The sequence below is a fragment of the Myotis lucifugus genome, unplaced genomic scaffold (genome assembly GCF_000147115.1).
Source record: "Myotis lucifugus unplaced genomic scaffold, Myoluc2.0 scaffold_1238, whole genome shotgun sequence".
NCBI classification, from domain to species: Eukaryota; Metazoa; Chordata; class Mammalia; order Chiroptera; family Vespertilionidae; genus Myotis; species Myotis lucifugus.
In genome coordinates this window covers 57,093-70,710 of record NW_005872286.1, presented here as the reverse complement: position 1 = coordinate 70,710, position 13,618 = coordinate 57,093, and the positions used below count along the sequence as shown (strand labels likewise).

Here is a 13,618-nt window from a genome sequence, read left to right as displayed (position 1 = left end):
CCGCGGGCGGCGGGTGGGGGCAGCCCGTGGCCGCGGAAAAAAGAAACACCATCGAACTTTGGAGGCCAAAAGCCAGAGAGACGAAGGGGAGCCCGAGAGAAAGAGGAGGTGAGGTGGGGGGGCCACGTTGCCCGGGACAGGGTCGGGCAGCGAGCGCGACCCGGAGAATGCTACCGGCGGTCGCCCCCTGTGCGCCATAGGCCTCGGCCAGGAGGTACCCAACCGATGGACCGGCCATGGCGCGGCTGTAGCCCTGGACAGGGGTCAGGAGGAAGGACTGACTTATTCTGCAGCTGGACTTGCCCCCGTCCAACGCGTCGCACGAATGAAATGCTTTTCTTGCTTCTTGGAGACTAGGGATCCCATGGATGCGGTGGGAGACGTCAGACGCCCGCGGTCCGGGAGCACCGTGCACCCGTCGTGATGACAGCCCCCGGTGGGTTCTCGTCCCCCCTCCGAGGAGTTTTGCGTTTCAGGGAGCGTGCGCCCTCCCTGCAGGCGACAGCGGGGTCGCACCGGGCGGCCTTTTGCAGAACCGCGGACAGAAAGTGTGTCGACGCGTCGGTGCGGGGGGCTTGAGCCGCCGCGCGCCGGTCGGAGGGGAGGGCGAGCGGGCGCCCTAGGACTCGCACCCAGAAAAAGTGTGTGTGGCACGTTTGGGGCGACCCGACCGGCACCGACCACGGTGCGTCCCCAGCGAGAGGGGCAGATGAGCCCTGCGATGCGCGGTGGCAACTCTCGCCGGATGGGCGCTCGGGATTCTGGGCCGGAACAGCTGGCGGAGGCCAGTGCACGGCGGACGGTAAACGTAGCCCTTAGCCGTTTCGTTTCCCGGGGAAGGAGTCCGCTCCGCAGCCGGTTCTCTGCGCAAACCGCAGCATCCTCTGCTGGTCCCGGCCTGGGAGCAGGCTGGGCCCGGGGGGCGCCTGGAAACTTCGCTTCCGGGAGGAGCCAGAGGGCAGAAAGCAGGTGGGGACGGTGGGAGACGAGCTGTGGAAATAAAAGGGCGAAGGACCCCCTTGTGGGGGCTGGTGGCCAAAGACTCCGGCTCGGGGAGCCCGGGCGCTCCGGGAGGTACGGGCCTGAGATGCCGCCGGGCGCGCGAGGCCCCGCCCCCGGGGCACTGACGGCCCCCGCCGCCAATGAGCGGCGAGGACAGCGTGGTTCCCGCTCGGGGCGGGACTTCCGGTCCCGGCGGGGCGGGAGGGGCAGGAGCTCCAGTGGAGGGAAGTGCTGGGCGCCAGGTTGCGGGGCGCACGTGGAGGTGAGGGCGGGGAGGCTCCGCTGTTCTCTCGCCCCTCGTACGTGTCCGGCCCCCCAGCTCCCGCTGGGACGGGATCTGGAGGGTCGGCGGGAGACCGAGCCGGTCGGCAGCCTGAACTTGGTCGCGGCGACTGGTCGGGGTTTGCCCTGAAGTTACCCCAAATGTCGGAACCCCAGTCCTTCCAGCGGTTCTCAACCTGTGGGTCGCGACCCCTTTGGTGGTCGAACGACCCTTTCACAGGGGTCGCCTAAGACCATCCTGCAGATTAGATATTTCCATGACGATTCATAACAGTAGCAACATGATAGCGATGAAGTAGCAACGAAAATAATTTTATGGTTGGGTCACCACATGAGGAACTGTATTTAAAGGGCCAGGAGGTTGAGAACCACTGCCGGGCGATTCCTACTGCAGCGACCGCCTCTCTCACGTTCAGAGGGGATTTCCGGCTGGAGCAGGAGGGGGACAGATTGCTTTGTTTATTTAAAATGGAGTCTTTTATAAAAGACCCTCCCCACCCCCCCATTCAACCAACAACCAACAAAAAAGACCACTGTGCGGGGTGTGTGTGTCCGTCCTTCCGTCCTGCACTCGGGGCGCACGCCACCGTCCTCTCCATCCGCCCGGCTTACCACCTCCTACCAGCAGCTGCATGAGCCCATGTTTTCTCCTGGTTGAGTCTCTCCATTTGTCGGGACCCTGGTTTTCTCCGCTCGGGGAGGTCAGCTTCGGGGAGCAGAGGAGCGCCTCTCTGTAAAGTGCGCGTCCTCGCGGGGTGCCCGGTTCTCTCTCCTGAGGACCCTCGGCCCTGGGGACCCCCCGCTGCCCCCTCTTCCGCTTTGCTCTGTGATTTCCATATTTGTGATGCCCTGGGTTCCCGATCCGAGTTGGTGTGTTTATGGCCGTTACCCTTAGCTGCTGGGGTAGGAAAGGACCACGGAGGCTTGGGGGTGATATGATGGACAGCAGGAAACTGGAGTTGCTAAGATCCCGAAATCCTGATTGCGAAACGGCAAGATTAAAATTTCCTTTTTAGCCTGTTCGTAATTATTTATTAATTGTTAAAATATTTTCCTCATTCTCCTATTGATAACAAGGCCCTTAGCCTCTATTATATTATGATTAGGGAATCAAATAGATATGCTTATGTTAAGCTTCTACCACGGAAGGCATTGCGAAGCTTCCATTGCCTTTGCTGTCTGCCTGTCGGACCTGCAGTCAAATAATGCAGGATGTTTGCATGTCACACAGACACACGGGGGGCATGTCCTTATTCCGAACAGTGTATTTCCAGGCATGGTTTGTTATTCAACAAGTAGAGGTAAACGGAAAGATACTCATTATACACGAAGAGTGCTTACCGACGGGTTAATTTTGTGGGAAAGAACTCATGTTTTATTCTCAGTTTCTAATAGCAACGTACAAGTTCGCTTCTTTTATGTTCTTTATAGTCTTTGGTGTTAAAATAGTGTGGTGGCCAGTGTTTCCATTCAGGGTAGTATGTGGGCAGGTGGAATATTCAGCGAGAACTGGCATTTCTATTTACTTAATGTTTCCGTGTAGACCTACAACAAAGTTTTAATAAAGTTTATACAGTCAGTGAGTATTTTGATCATTGATGGCATTTTGTTTTAGCTTCACTTTGTCACTCGATGACCTAGAGCAGTGATGGCGAACCTTTTGAGCTCGGCGTGTCAGCATTTTGAAAAATCCTAACTTAACTCTGGTGCCGTGTCACATATAGAAATTTTTTGATATTTGCAACCATAGTAAAACAAAGACTTATATTTTTGATATTTATTTTATATATTTAAATGCCATTTAACAAAGAAAAATCAACCAAAAAAATGAGTTCGCGTGTCATAGGTTCGCCATCACTGACCTAGAGAGTCTGAACCACCACGGATGATAAAGAGTTGTGTCTTATTAGCAGTTCTCCCACTGCTCTGAATCGTTCTCTTGGGAGTAGGGAGTTATGACATGCTATTTGATGGTTGGCAGGGAGTTTGGGCTGCCTGCAGAGTTGCCCCAAACCAGGCCACCAAGGGAGTGCTGTGCGTCCTGTGATCCGGGAGCCACCAGCCCCGGCCCTGGACACAGCCCCGGAAGGGAAAGGGCAGCTGTTTTGGGGGCCCCAGACCCGACCCTTGACTGCACGCGCCCAGGTGGTTTTCATGTGCAGGTCCGGGAGCGACTGGTCTGCAATGGGCCACACGGGGATGCCACTCGGCCTTTTAAAGGAAGATCTCTCATTGAAAACGATGGATTGATGGATAGAGTCTGTTCCTGCCGCTGCCACGATGTCTGGCCAGGAGTGCGCACGCAGCTTCGTGGTGGTTCAGGCCTGAGACTCCGCCTCTGCCTCGGCTCAGATGCCGCTGGGCACTTGCTCTTTAAATCATTACTGTAACTCAGTCAGAATCAAGTCGATACAGAAGTGCAGCTGTTTTATAAATAACACTGAGTAATAACAGAAGAGAAAATCCCGCTCGCAGTGGAAGAAACAGCGCATCTGAGTGTGCGTTTCTGTTCCATCCCAGCCCCGGGGTGCCCCCGCCGTGGGTGCTGCTCTCACCTTTGTGGCATCTGCAGTGTCTCTCAGCTGGGTGTGAAGGCTGCCACTTCCCATGCCCCGGGGGGTGCCGTCCCACCCCAGGGCTGCCTGCAGCTCTGGCTCCTGCCGGCGGCACCCGCTTCCCGTCCTGCCTACCTGGCCGCGTGGACGGCGTTCAGGAACGTCAGGATGAGTAACCGGTTCCTTTTTCCATGACCGTCTTCTTTCCACTGATAACAGGCGGCGGCCCTCAGCCCCTCCATCCGCCCTCCTGTCAGGAGTCCAGACAGGCCTTCGCCTGCCAGCCGGGCGCCCTGTGCCAGGAAGCTGCCCGGCTGCTTCCGATGCCAGCATTCATTTGCTCACCTTTCTCAGTGATGGGAGTTCTGCTGGTGACCATTCCTAGGCCCACCTTAACACGGAATGTTTTAAGACGAGGCACTCGGAAAAGAAGGTCTCCAAGGCCTGGGTCAAGTCCAGGCTCATCTCTATGTCTTTTCCCAGCCAAGCCCAGGTCTGAGTCTCAGGAGCTGAGCTCATCCCGGGGACTGGGTCTGAGAGGCGTGTCTGGCTTGGGAGGGGCGTGGCCGGTGGGAAGAGTGGCAGCCAGGCTGCAGATGGGCACGGTGTTGAGTGGGGACGCTGGGGCCCCTGCCTCCACCTGTGGTCCCTGATGCAGCTGTTGTGTTCGTGCGTGGGGTGGTCATCGCCCCACGGAGACGCGGAGGCCCATTTTCTCCCTGTGAGCGCTGACGGCACAGCGTCGGGTTCAAGCGAGTTTCACGTCAAGGTCGGCTTCTGTGAACTTGGGAGGCACGAGAGCCTGGACTCAGGACGTGGAGGCTTCCCGCAGCCGTGAGATGGATGCGGCCGTGATCCCACTCACTCTGTGTTCCTTGTTGCCCAGCTGGTCCTGGGATCCCCCAGGTCACAGGTTGAAGAAAGAAATTGGGGGGTTGGTAGTAGTTGAAAGTAAGGAAACAGTCTGCACGGAAATCTCGCTTTGTGCTTCTAGCCATAGTTTGGTTTTTGTGAATTGCAGGACGTGGGAGGCACCAGGCTGCGCCATGCTGCCCACCCGGGGCCTGACCCTGACCCTGACCCTGACCCGCCTTTCCAGGCCATTCCCTGTACTCCCCTCTGCTTACTCACCGCTGACCACTTTCCATTGCTCGATAAGTGCTCTTCCCTTTGTGGCTTCCCTGGCTCCTCTGCGTTTTAATGCCTGTTTTCTGCACCTCAGCTCTTGCCTCTCGAGGGAACCGTCTTCATCCTTGAAGGCTCGGTTGCACGGGGGGTGCACGGACGGCTCTTTGGCCCTGCAGGCCTCCAGCTCCATCGCCTCTGCCCACAGCTGTGCTCGTCTCAGCTTCCTTCCTGGAACATGAGCCTCTGGAGGGTGTGAATCACGCCCTGAGCCTCGCTGTGTTTCCTCACGGCCATTCTTGTCAGAACTGGCAGCCGGGGGTGGCCGTGCCTGCAGCCCAGTGACGGCATGGGCAGAAGGCCTGGCGCATGGTCACCGAGGCCGGAGGAGGGGTGACCAGGGGTCAGTGCAGGCGGTGAGGAGCAGGGCTGAGAAAGAATGTGTCACTCCTGAAGGGTTTTCAGCAGGAGCGGGTCTAACTTAGATTTCCACGTTAGATAGATGGTTCCGGCGAGAGCTTGGAGGAGGAATTCAGTGACCAAAGTCCGGAGGAGCAGCTGAGAGTTGGAATCATGAGGGTCTGGGATAGGCAGAGAGAGGATTGGGAGGTGGACTAACAGTTGGGACTTTTGTGGAGGTGAGGGTGTCGCCTGGGAACCCCCGGGGTGACTGGTGGCAATGCCACGCCCTGGGGAAGGGTGCAGAGGGGCTCTGAGGTGTTCAAGATGCCGGACCTCGTGGAGGGGGTGGTGGGTGGCCCTGGAGCCCCCCGTTCATAAAGCCTCAGCGTCAGGAGGCAGGTGTGCAGGAGGCAGGTGTGCAGGAGGCGGGCGTGCAGGAGGCGGGCGTGCAGGGAGGCGGGCGTGCAGGAGGCGGGCGTGCAGGAGGCGGGCGTGCAGGAGGCGGGCGTGCGCAGGAGGCGTGTGTGCAGGAGGCGGGTGTGCAGGAGGCAGGGGTGCAGGAGGCAGGTGTGTGCAGGAGGCAGGGGTGCAGGAGGCAGGGGTGCAGGAGGCGGGCGTGCGGGAGGCAGGGGTGCAGGAGGCGGGTGTGCAGGAGGCGGGTGTGCCAGCTGCAGACGCATGAGCATTGATTTACATAACTAAGGGACTGGCCATTGAACGGAATTCGAGCAAGAGAATCAGCAGAATTGCTCATTGATCGTAGGGCAAAAGGTGTATTTTGTGTGGAAATGAAAGCAGGTAAAGTATTTCCTCTGAAACATGCTCTTTCTAGTGGGGTTCCCGTTGCTGGCTGGTTTCTTTCAAGTAGGTACTGGATTAAGCAGTGACACCTGCGTGCACAGTTCTTAACCAGTAGCTGACAAAAGCCAGTCGCCGAAGCTGGTACGTCACCAGGGCACTGAAGGCTCGCTCCGGGGTCGCGGCATCCCGGGAGCAGCGGGACAGCGGCCTCCAGCCTGCATGCACAGCCAAAGCCCAGTGTTTCCGGTTGTTAAGGGTTAGGGAGCACGTGCCCCCCGGGCGCCCTTTAAAAAGCCCCTTGAAGATGTGCTGCAGCGAAAAGCCGGGCTGGGGAAGGGACGTGTTTGTGCAGAAGCAGCGGGACCGGCATTGAGACAGGCTCAGCGGAGAAGCAGGCCGCACAGGGGCCGACGCGCCTGGAAACAGCCAGAGGCCGGAATAACTCGGCAGGATGGGCGGTGGGATCACCCTGGCGTCCAGCTGCCGGCTCTGTGCCTTCAACCTATACCGGACGGGGTCAGCTATTCCTGAACAGAACGGGGTTCCGGGCTCCCCGGGCCGGAGGGCTGTCCCAGGGAAGAGGCTCCTGGTGGCCGAAGGGCTCCTGCAGGAAGTCGGGTTTGGGATGGGGCTGCTCTGACCTCCGCAGGATGTGGGCAGCTCTGAGCCGCACACACGTCCCTGTGGTCGTGAGACGCCTAGGCCCACGAAACCACAGCCGGGCCGGCGGCTTCATGGGCTGGGGTCCGCGGGTGCACACGCCGGCTTCTGCCTTTCCTAGAATCATCCCATCCCATTCCAGGAACCGCCCATTTCCTGGAAGAGGCGCAGTCACACGGCTTGGCATGTGTGTGCCTGTGTGTGAACACATACAAAGGGCTGGACTGGAGACTGATCCGCAGACTTCCGAAAACCCGAGCTCCAGGCTTGTCTCCTCGTGCAGTCCTGGGTGAGTGATATGCGTGCCTCTAAGTTGTCTCATCCGTAACCTGGAAATGACTCCCGCCCGCCCGCCTGCCCACCCGGGTGTTCTGAGAAGGTTCTGGAGAGACTTGAAGATGTGTGAAGCCCGTCGCTGGCGTTTTGCTGGAAGAGTTCATAGAAACATGGGATTTGGAAACCCTGGAAGTCAAGGCCGCGGGGGCACCTGCAGACCCCCCGCCCCCCTCTCTTGGGCTGTAGTTTAACGTTAAGCCTGCAGTTCTAACTGGTACTGACAATCCTGGGGACGCTGCTCACATTTCACTCATGAAAGTGATTGGTCAGGTTCCCCCGAAGCTCCCGATGGGACATGGTTGGCCCTTTGCTGGGGGAAGGCAGGCTCCCCTCGCCTCCCGGGGGGGAGCAGACGGCACCCAGCAGGAGTGACGGCGTCAGGGCCAGAGTTCATCGTTCGCATTGTTACTTAGCGCTCTGCCCCCTTTGGCCTAGGCCCCCCCGCCCCCCGATAATTATGACTGAAACAACTTCTGATAATTATGATCCTTTAGGAAGATATCCTCCTGGCATGTGGCTTTGCTCATTGAACCGAAGAGTCACAGTGAGAGCCCAGATGGAGTCGTTGCTGTAAGAGGACATCACGTTTTGTTTGAGAGAACAATTCTTCAGGTTTCTTACATACATTGCCGTTCGTGGAGTCATTTACTAAAAATAAAAGTGTGAATAAGTAACGGCTGTCACTCCCACGGTTTCCGTGTGGGCGTGTAGAGGGGAAGGTGTGTGAGGGGCCTCCGTGCCACCGCCACAGCGGACTGCGTTTCTCGTGGGAGAGAAGCGTGTTCTGCGTGGGCCAGGCTGCAGGGCAGGCACGTGACGGCACGGAGAGTCACCTTGCTGCCTAGTTTTCCCATGAACTTTAAACATGGTAGTTGCATGCTACGCGGATTCGATAAATCATTATGAATTGGAATCTTGGGCTTCGCAGCCTCTTTAACTAGTTCAGAGCACCACCCACCCAGAAGCCTTAGCTTTGCTTCTGGGTGAGGCCAGCGGCGGACGCGGTGTCGTTCTGAGCAGACCAAGCCTCGTGCCCCTGCAGTGCGGGTCCCACAGTAACCGATCCTGGACGGCTTGCAGGGTGCGCTCCTCCCCGGCCGTCCAGGGGGTCCGGCAGGGCTGGGTCCTGCGTGATCGCTGGGCTCGCACTGGGTGGTCACTATGGCAACTGCGCTGGAGCACCCGCCTCCCAGCTTGGAGCTGCTCCGGAGCCAGCATGCCAGCAAACCCTGCGTTTATGCAGCGTGACCTCCCTGTTCACTCATTTCAGAGGAAGTGGGCGCCGAGTGGACTTTGGAGACTGGAAGGGACGCTGGAGACCAGGCAGTCGGTACCTCGTTTGCTGTTTGGGGTGCTGGGGCTCAGAGCATTGTCAGTCGTTACAAGGAGAATTCTGGGTAAAAGCGGGTGAAGACTTGGATCCCCTGCTCATGTCCCACTGCTTCCCCCAAATTATTTGTCCGTGAGACTCTCCTCTGAAACATAACCTGCTGGGGCTGGATCCAGACTCAGCCTTCCCAACAGAAGAAATGTTATTGGAAAATTCCACGTGGAGGGTGGACTAACCCACAGGGTGAATTTACAGTCGATTTGAACACTAAGCGGCATAAAGCCAATCAGCCAGCCCTTTACCATGGCGTGCGAGGGTCAGTGCTTGAACGGAAGGAGGGGCCTCGTCACACTTCCTTACATGCTGAAAAGCAGTTGGTAGGACATTGAGTTTTGTTCTAATACAGAAAAAAACGGTGAAAATATAATTGTAAAGTGCCTTTGTATGTTTGACACTCGCAGACTAAGTACGGGCAGGTGTTCTTCAGGGTGACTCTGTGATGGGAATGAGAGTGAAGTAACGAAAAGGTGGGCAGGAGGGAAAGGCTAGCGCGCGTCAGTCAGCTCTGAGCTCTGGGCTGTGATGAACTGTTTGACTGACACTAACTCCCAGGGGAGTTAGAGCCGCGCGGGCTGATGGTCAGCTTTCAGCAGGAGGGTTCTCGGGCATGCGCCGCGATGGGCTCACCGTCCTGGGTTTTTCTCTGGTTGAAGTTTCATCACATATTACATACGTAGGTCTCTTTAGCCCCTGCTCCTCAGTGGACAAGTGTGTGTGTGTGTGTGTGTGTGTGTGTGTGTGTGTGGAGAGAGAGAGAGAGAGAGAGAGAGAGAGAGAGAGATTCGCTAGAGAATATGCCTGCTCCCTCATTACTGCCCAAGGTTATGGTCATGAATTAAGGCTTGAGGTTAGTGTTCTGGTTGGTGTTCTTGCTGCCCGGCCTGCCTGTGACTTTAAAGCTCCAATAAAATGGAACCCAATTGATAATCAAGTTACTCATCGTGCCTGTGAGGCACCTGGTGGGAAGCCTTGCTGATGCGGGTCGGACTGCGGTGCATTGCCGCACAGGAAGGCCTGGTGCCCAGCGCGGTGCCGGCTGCTGCAGGGCACGGGAGGGCACGCCCGGCGGCGGTGGCTACAGGGCTGCCCCCGGGAGCAGGGCATCTGTGCTGGCCCAGGGGAAGCACGGGGCCAGGGGAACTAGGATTTCTAAAGCGCAGAAACAGCCAGTTTGGCAAAAAGAGTAGGACATGAGGCTCTGAGTCACTCCCTGTCGCTGCCCAGTGGTCTGTGTGAAATGCAGCTCCGCCTGAGCAGCCGCCGCAGAGCTGGGCCAGCCTGAAACCCGAGCCGCTTCCTGGCTGGCTGTGGCCGCGAGCCTGGCGGCTCTGGACACTCCTCACGAGGCGACGGGCTCCCTGATGCCAGGCCCTTCGCTGTCACCCCTTCCTCCCGGGCCTGCCCACTTCAGAGACGGACTCGGTGCGTTTCTGTGGCGTGAACCGGGCCTGCGGTTCCAGGCCAAGGAATTTGGACTTGACCCTGGACCAGAGCACTGAAGGGCACCTTCCAGGGCTAGTTCCCGTGGAGCACTTCCTAGTAAGGCGCGTGGGAGACATACACTCTGCTCAGAGCCCGGAACCGGGAGCCCCTAGTTCAGCAAAGGCTGTAATAACGGGGACCCGGGGGCACTGGAGCATGCACTGCGCACCGAGCTGGCGTTTCCTGTGCGGACTGGTCACTGCAGCCACACGCCAGGCCCCGCTGCCGGCGCGGTCAGAGGTGCTGGCCAGGCTGTTTCCAAACCAGAAATAACTCCGCGGCCTCAGCGCCCCGAGCCCACACTCCTCCGGCTGGGGCATCCGTCATTGCGCGAGGCTGGAGGCTGGCTGCTGCGGGAGGTGCTGTCAGGGGCGGGGACTTGGCGGCTGTGTTCGCAGGGAGGATGGAGAGGGCTGCTGGGCCGTGTGGGCGCTCACTGCGGGGAGCAGGCTAGGGCCTCGCAGGCTGAGTGCACAGCCAGTGGGCGCTGGGGCCCCCTGGCCTTCCTCCCTTTCCCACTGAGGCGCTCAGCGGGGCTGCTGTGCATGCTGAACACCGGGGCCTGGAGGGCTGGGGCCAGGCAGGGAGATGGGAGGAGAAGCAACCACTGCTGGGCCCTGGCTGTGCGGTCGGTTGCTATGGTCCCAGGCACCGAAAGGGTGCCCGTTAGATGCCCAGTCCGGGCACATGCCTGGGTCGCAGGTTCCATCCCTGGTAAGGGGCTTGCAGGAGGCAGCCGGTCAATCTCTCTCTCTCTTTCTCTCTCTCTCCTCTCCTCTTCCTTATAATGGGCTTCATTTTCCAGTGAAATATGGCATCACATCCTTTCAGCCTGCAGTAAGCCATTTATTTTAGACCCATTCTTGTTCATTGACTAGTCAGGGGAGGTGATGTCTACTTTCCTACAAAGTTGAAAGGTTCATTACGCTTCTCAGTTTCTCTGATTGCTATTGGAAACGCTAGCTCTTACTTCCTCCCTCCTCCCTGATGACTTGGCAGAAATACAAATCCAGTCGCAGATGAGACATGCAGGCTTTGGGGATGACCTCGTCGGAGCAGCGAGAGAGTGAGTGAGGAGGCCAGGAGAGACCTCAGGGAGGGTGGGGGTCCAGGACGAGCCAGGCCACTTCCATCTTACTTCTGGTCGGACCCTGTGTGACCTGTTTCACACGCGTCCCTCCGGAGTGGAGTCGAGTTCTTCTGCATCCCATTCCTAGCTTCCGACTCACGGGAGGCGAGCACTGTGTCCGTTTACAGGGGCTTTGTCTGTCGTTGCCAAACTGGAGCCCATGGCAGTGAACTTCAGGCAGAGGGTGGGCGACAAGCGGGGCGTCCACACAGCTCAGCCCACCCGTGTCTCCTCGTGGTCACTCGGTTTGCCAGTTGGGCAGGAACATCCGAGGATTTTCTTCCTGCTGCATCGTATGTAGAGGCACCTGGTGTCTCTCTAACTTGGTCTGTGGCTCGGGAGCGCTGCCAAGTTCTCTGCTTTAAGATCACCTTCTCCCTTGGGAGCTGGTGAGGAGTGTGTGTGTGTGGGGGGGGGGGGAGGAGATGGGGTGGGAGACTGTACATAGCTTTCTCCACTAGTCTGCCCTCCACCATGGTTCTTGCCGTGAAGACTGGCAAATAGTGACTTTTTAAACCCGCCCCTCCTTCTTTATAGGGGGCCTTATCTTGGAAGGAGCCGCGTCCCCCTCGTCCACCGTGTGCTGGTGCAGATCTGGGCCTCACGGGCTGTGTGAGGCGATGGCTTACGGTGACTCTAGGACTGTCCCAGAGGTGGCGGCGCCCCTGCAGCTGGCGTGTCCCTGGAGCAGGTCCGCACTGCCCTTGACACACGCTTGCACGTCGGGGGCTCGGGTGCACCCCCAGCCCCGGCCGCTCAGCAGTCACTTTCCACGGAGCCCTGGCTCCTGGGAGGGAGAACCTGGGAGGGAGAAGGGCGCTTGGAAGCCACGAAGGGCGCTTGGAAGCCACGCTCGGGCGCTCATTAGCTTCCTGCTTTTCACTGGAAACGCTGAGCTCCCGCCCCATGGTTATCTCCCGGGGACTGACTCACAAGGACTCGGAAACGTGTGAATGAACTACTGATGCCCCGCCTCTGCCAGTGGCCTTTGTCCTGTGGATGACGGAAACCTGGGTGACTCAGTGGTTGAATAGACCCGAGTGAGGCCAGAGCAGTCCTGCCCAGGGGGAGTTTGGGCCAAGAAACACACTGGGCTCTGGATGTGAGGACTTAGACTCTGCCAAGTCCCAGTCACCCTGAATTTCCATGGCGCCCTTCTCAGCGTCGAGGTGTCGGACGCACATAGAGTTATAAGCTGGCGACTTCCTTTCGGGCGAGAACAGTGTTGCTGTTCTCCTGCGGCCCAGGCTCTGCACTGTGATTTGTAAGTTGTGGCTGTTTTGATCAATGAAATGGAACTTATTAGTATTTCCTCATAGACTGCGTAGATGTTACTTATAACTGGAGGTTTGGAAGGGCACCTTCATTTAAAGAAAAGGAATCGACTTCGTAACTTTGAGCTTCAACTCTTTAGAGTTCTGAAAACTCAAGGAAAGAAAAACTTCTCCAGTTGTTCATCCAAAATCTCGCTTCAGACTGGCTTGTGCATAGCGTCCAGTTTAAGATTTCACAGTGTGTCGAGGATCGGTTGTAGAGAAACTAGATAGCAGGATGGAATCGTCAATGTATATGTGAAAGCAGGAAGTATTTTGAAATGAATGGAATTTATACATACCCTTGGTTAGTCAAATCGCAGTTACTCTAAGCTTAGTTAGAAGTTGAATTTAAAAGATTGTAAGCTTTATGTCTTTATTATTAATTTTTGTTGTATACGGAGGGAGATATTTTCCTTTAGCTAAGCATTCTTTAATATTAACTATAATTTTAAAATGTTTCCTATCTAGTGACTAGTTTTATAGTCAGCCCCCTCGGCCCCCAACACACACAGTCCTGTGAGGACTGGCCTTTCAGTTGAGGCCTGACCGCCACCGTAGGCCTTGTCGTTGGACATATAGGACCTGGGTGGTCGATGATAGAATATGACGCCGGGGGGCGTGTCGGGGACGGGCATGTCAGGCATGAGCGCGATCGCAGGATCTTCCTGAATTTTCTTCCCGTCGTGGAGAGGGGCCCATCAGGCCTGAGGGAGGAGAGAGAAGCTCACCTTGTCGTCCAGGGTCTGCTGAGCACGTGACGGGGACGGTGACGCTTGGTGGTGGGTAGACAGAACTTGTGCTGAGCAACTGGCAGATGTGAGGGTGTGGCTATCGTAATGGGTTCCTTTTTGAAAACAATATATTTTATTGATCTCAGAGAGGAAGGGAGAGAGAGACAGAAACATCAATGATGAGAGAGAATCATGGATCAGTTGCCTCCTGCACACCCCACACTGGGGATCAAGCCCATGACCTGGGCATGTGTCCTGACCCGGAATGGAACCGTGGCGTCCTTGTTCACAGGTTGATGCTTGACCATTGAGCCACACCGGCCGGGCTTAATGGCTCCTTTTGCAGCGTTCGGTCGGCCTCTGATGTTGCTGATGAGCACGGTGAGTGGTGATGTCCGCACTGACAT

The 13,618-nt window shown here is 57.4% G+C and overlaps 1 protein-coding gene and 1 long non-coding RNA gene across 3 annotated transcripts in view; one reads left to right on the top strand and one right to left on the bottom strand.

Moving 5' to 3' along the window:
* Positions 1-2,091: 2,091 nt before the first annotated feature.
* On the bottom strand, positions 2,092-5,223 carry LOC111824347. Its single transcript, XR_002827430.1, has 3 exons — positions 4,971-5,223; positions 3,147-4,731; positions 2,092-2,921 (listed from the first exon to the last, which is right to left on the bottom strand). It is a non-coding gene; the product is annotated as an uncharacterized LOC111824347 (long non-coding RNA).
* A 1,749-nt stretch (positions 5,224-6,972) lies between these two features.
* Positions 6,973-13,618, top strand: part of NEK7 (NIMA related kinase 7) — a 30,384-nt gene continuing 23,738 nt past the window's right edge. The window contains exon 1 of one of the 2 annotated variants that reach the window (XM_014449533.2): positions 6,973-7,116. In XM_014449533.2, coding sequence (XP_014305019.2) covers positions 7,013-7,116 — 104 coding nt within the window. In that variant the 5' untranslated portion in view covers positions 6,973-7,012. Of the gene's footprint in view, positions 7,117-11,836; positions 11,856-13,618 lie in introns of those variants that run through there. The other variant, XM_023748275.1, reaches the window with a different exon arrangement.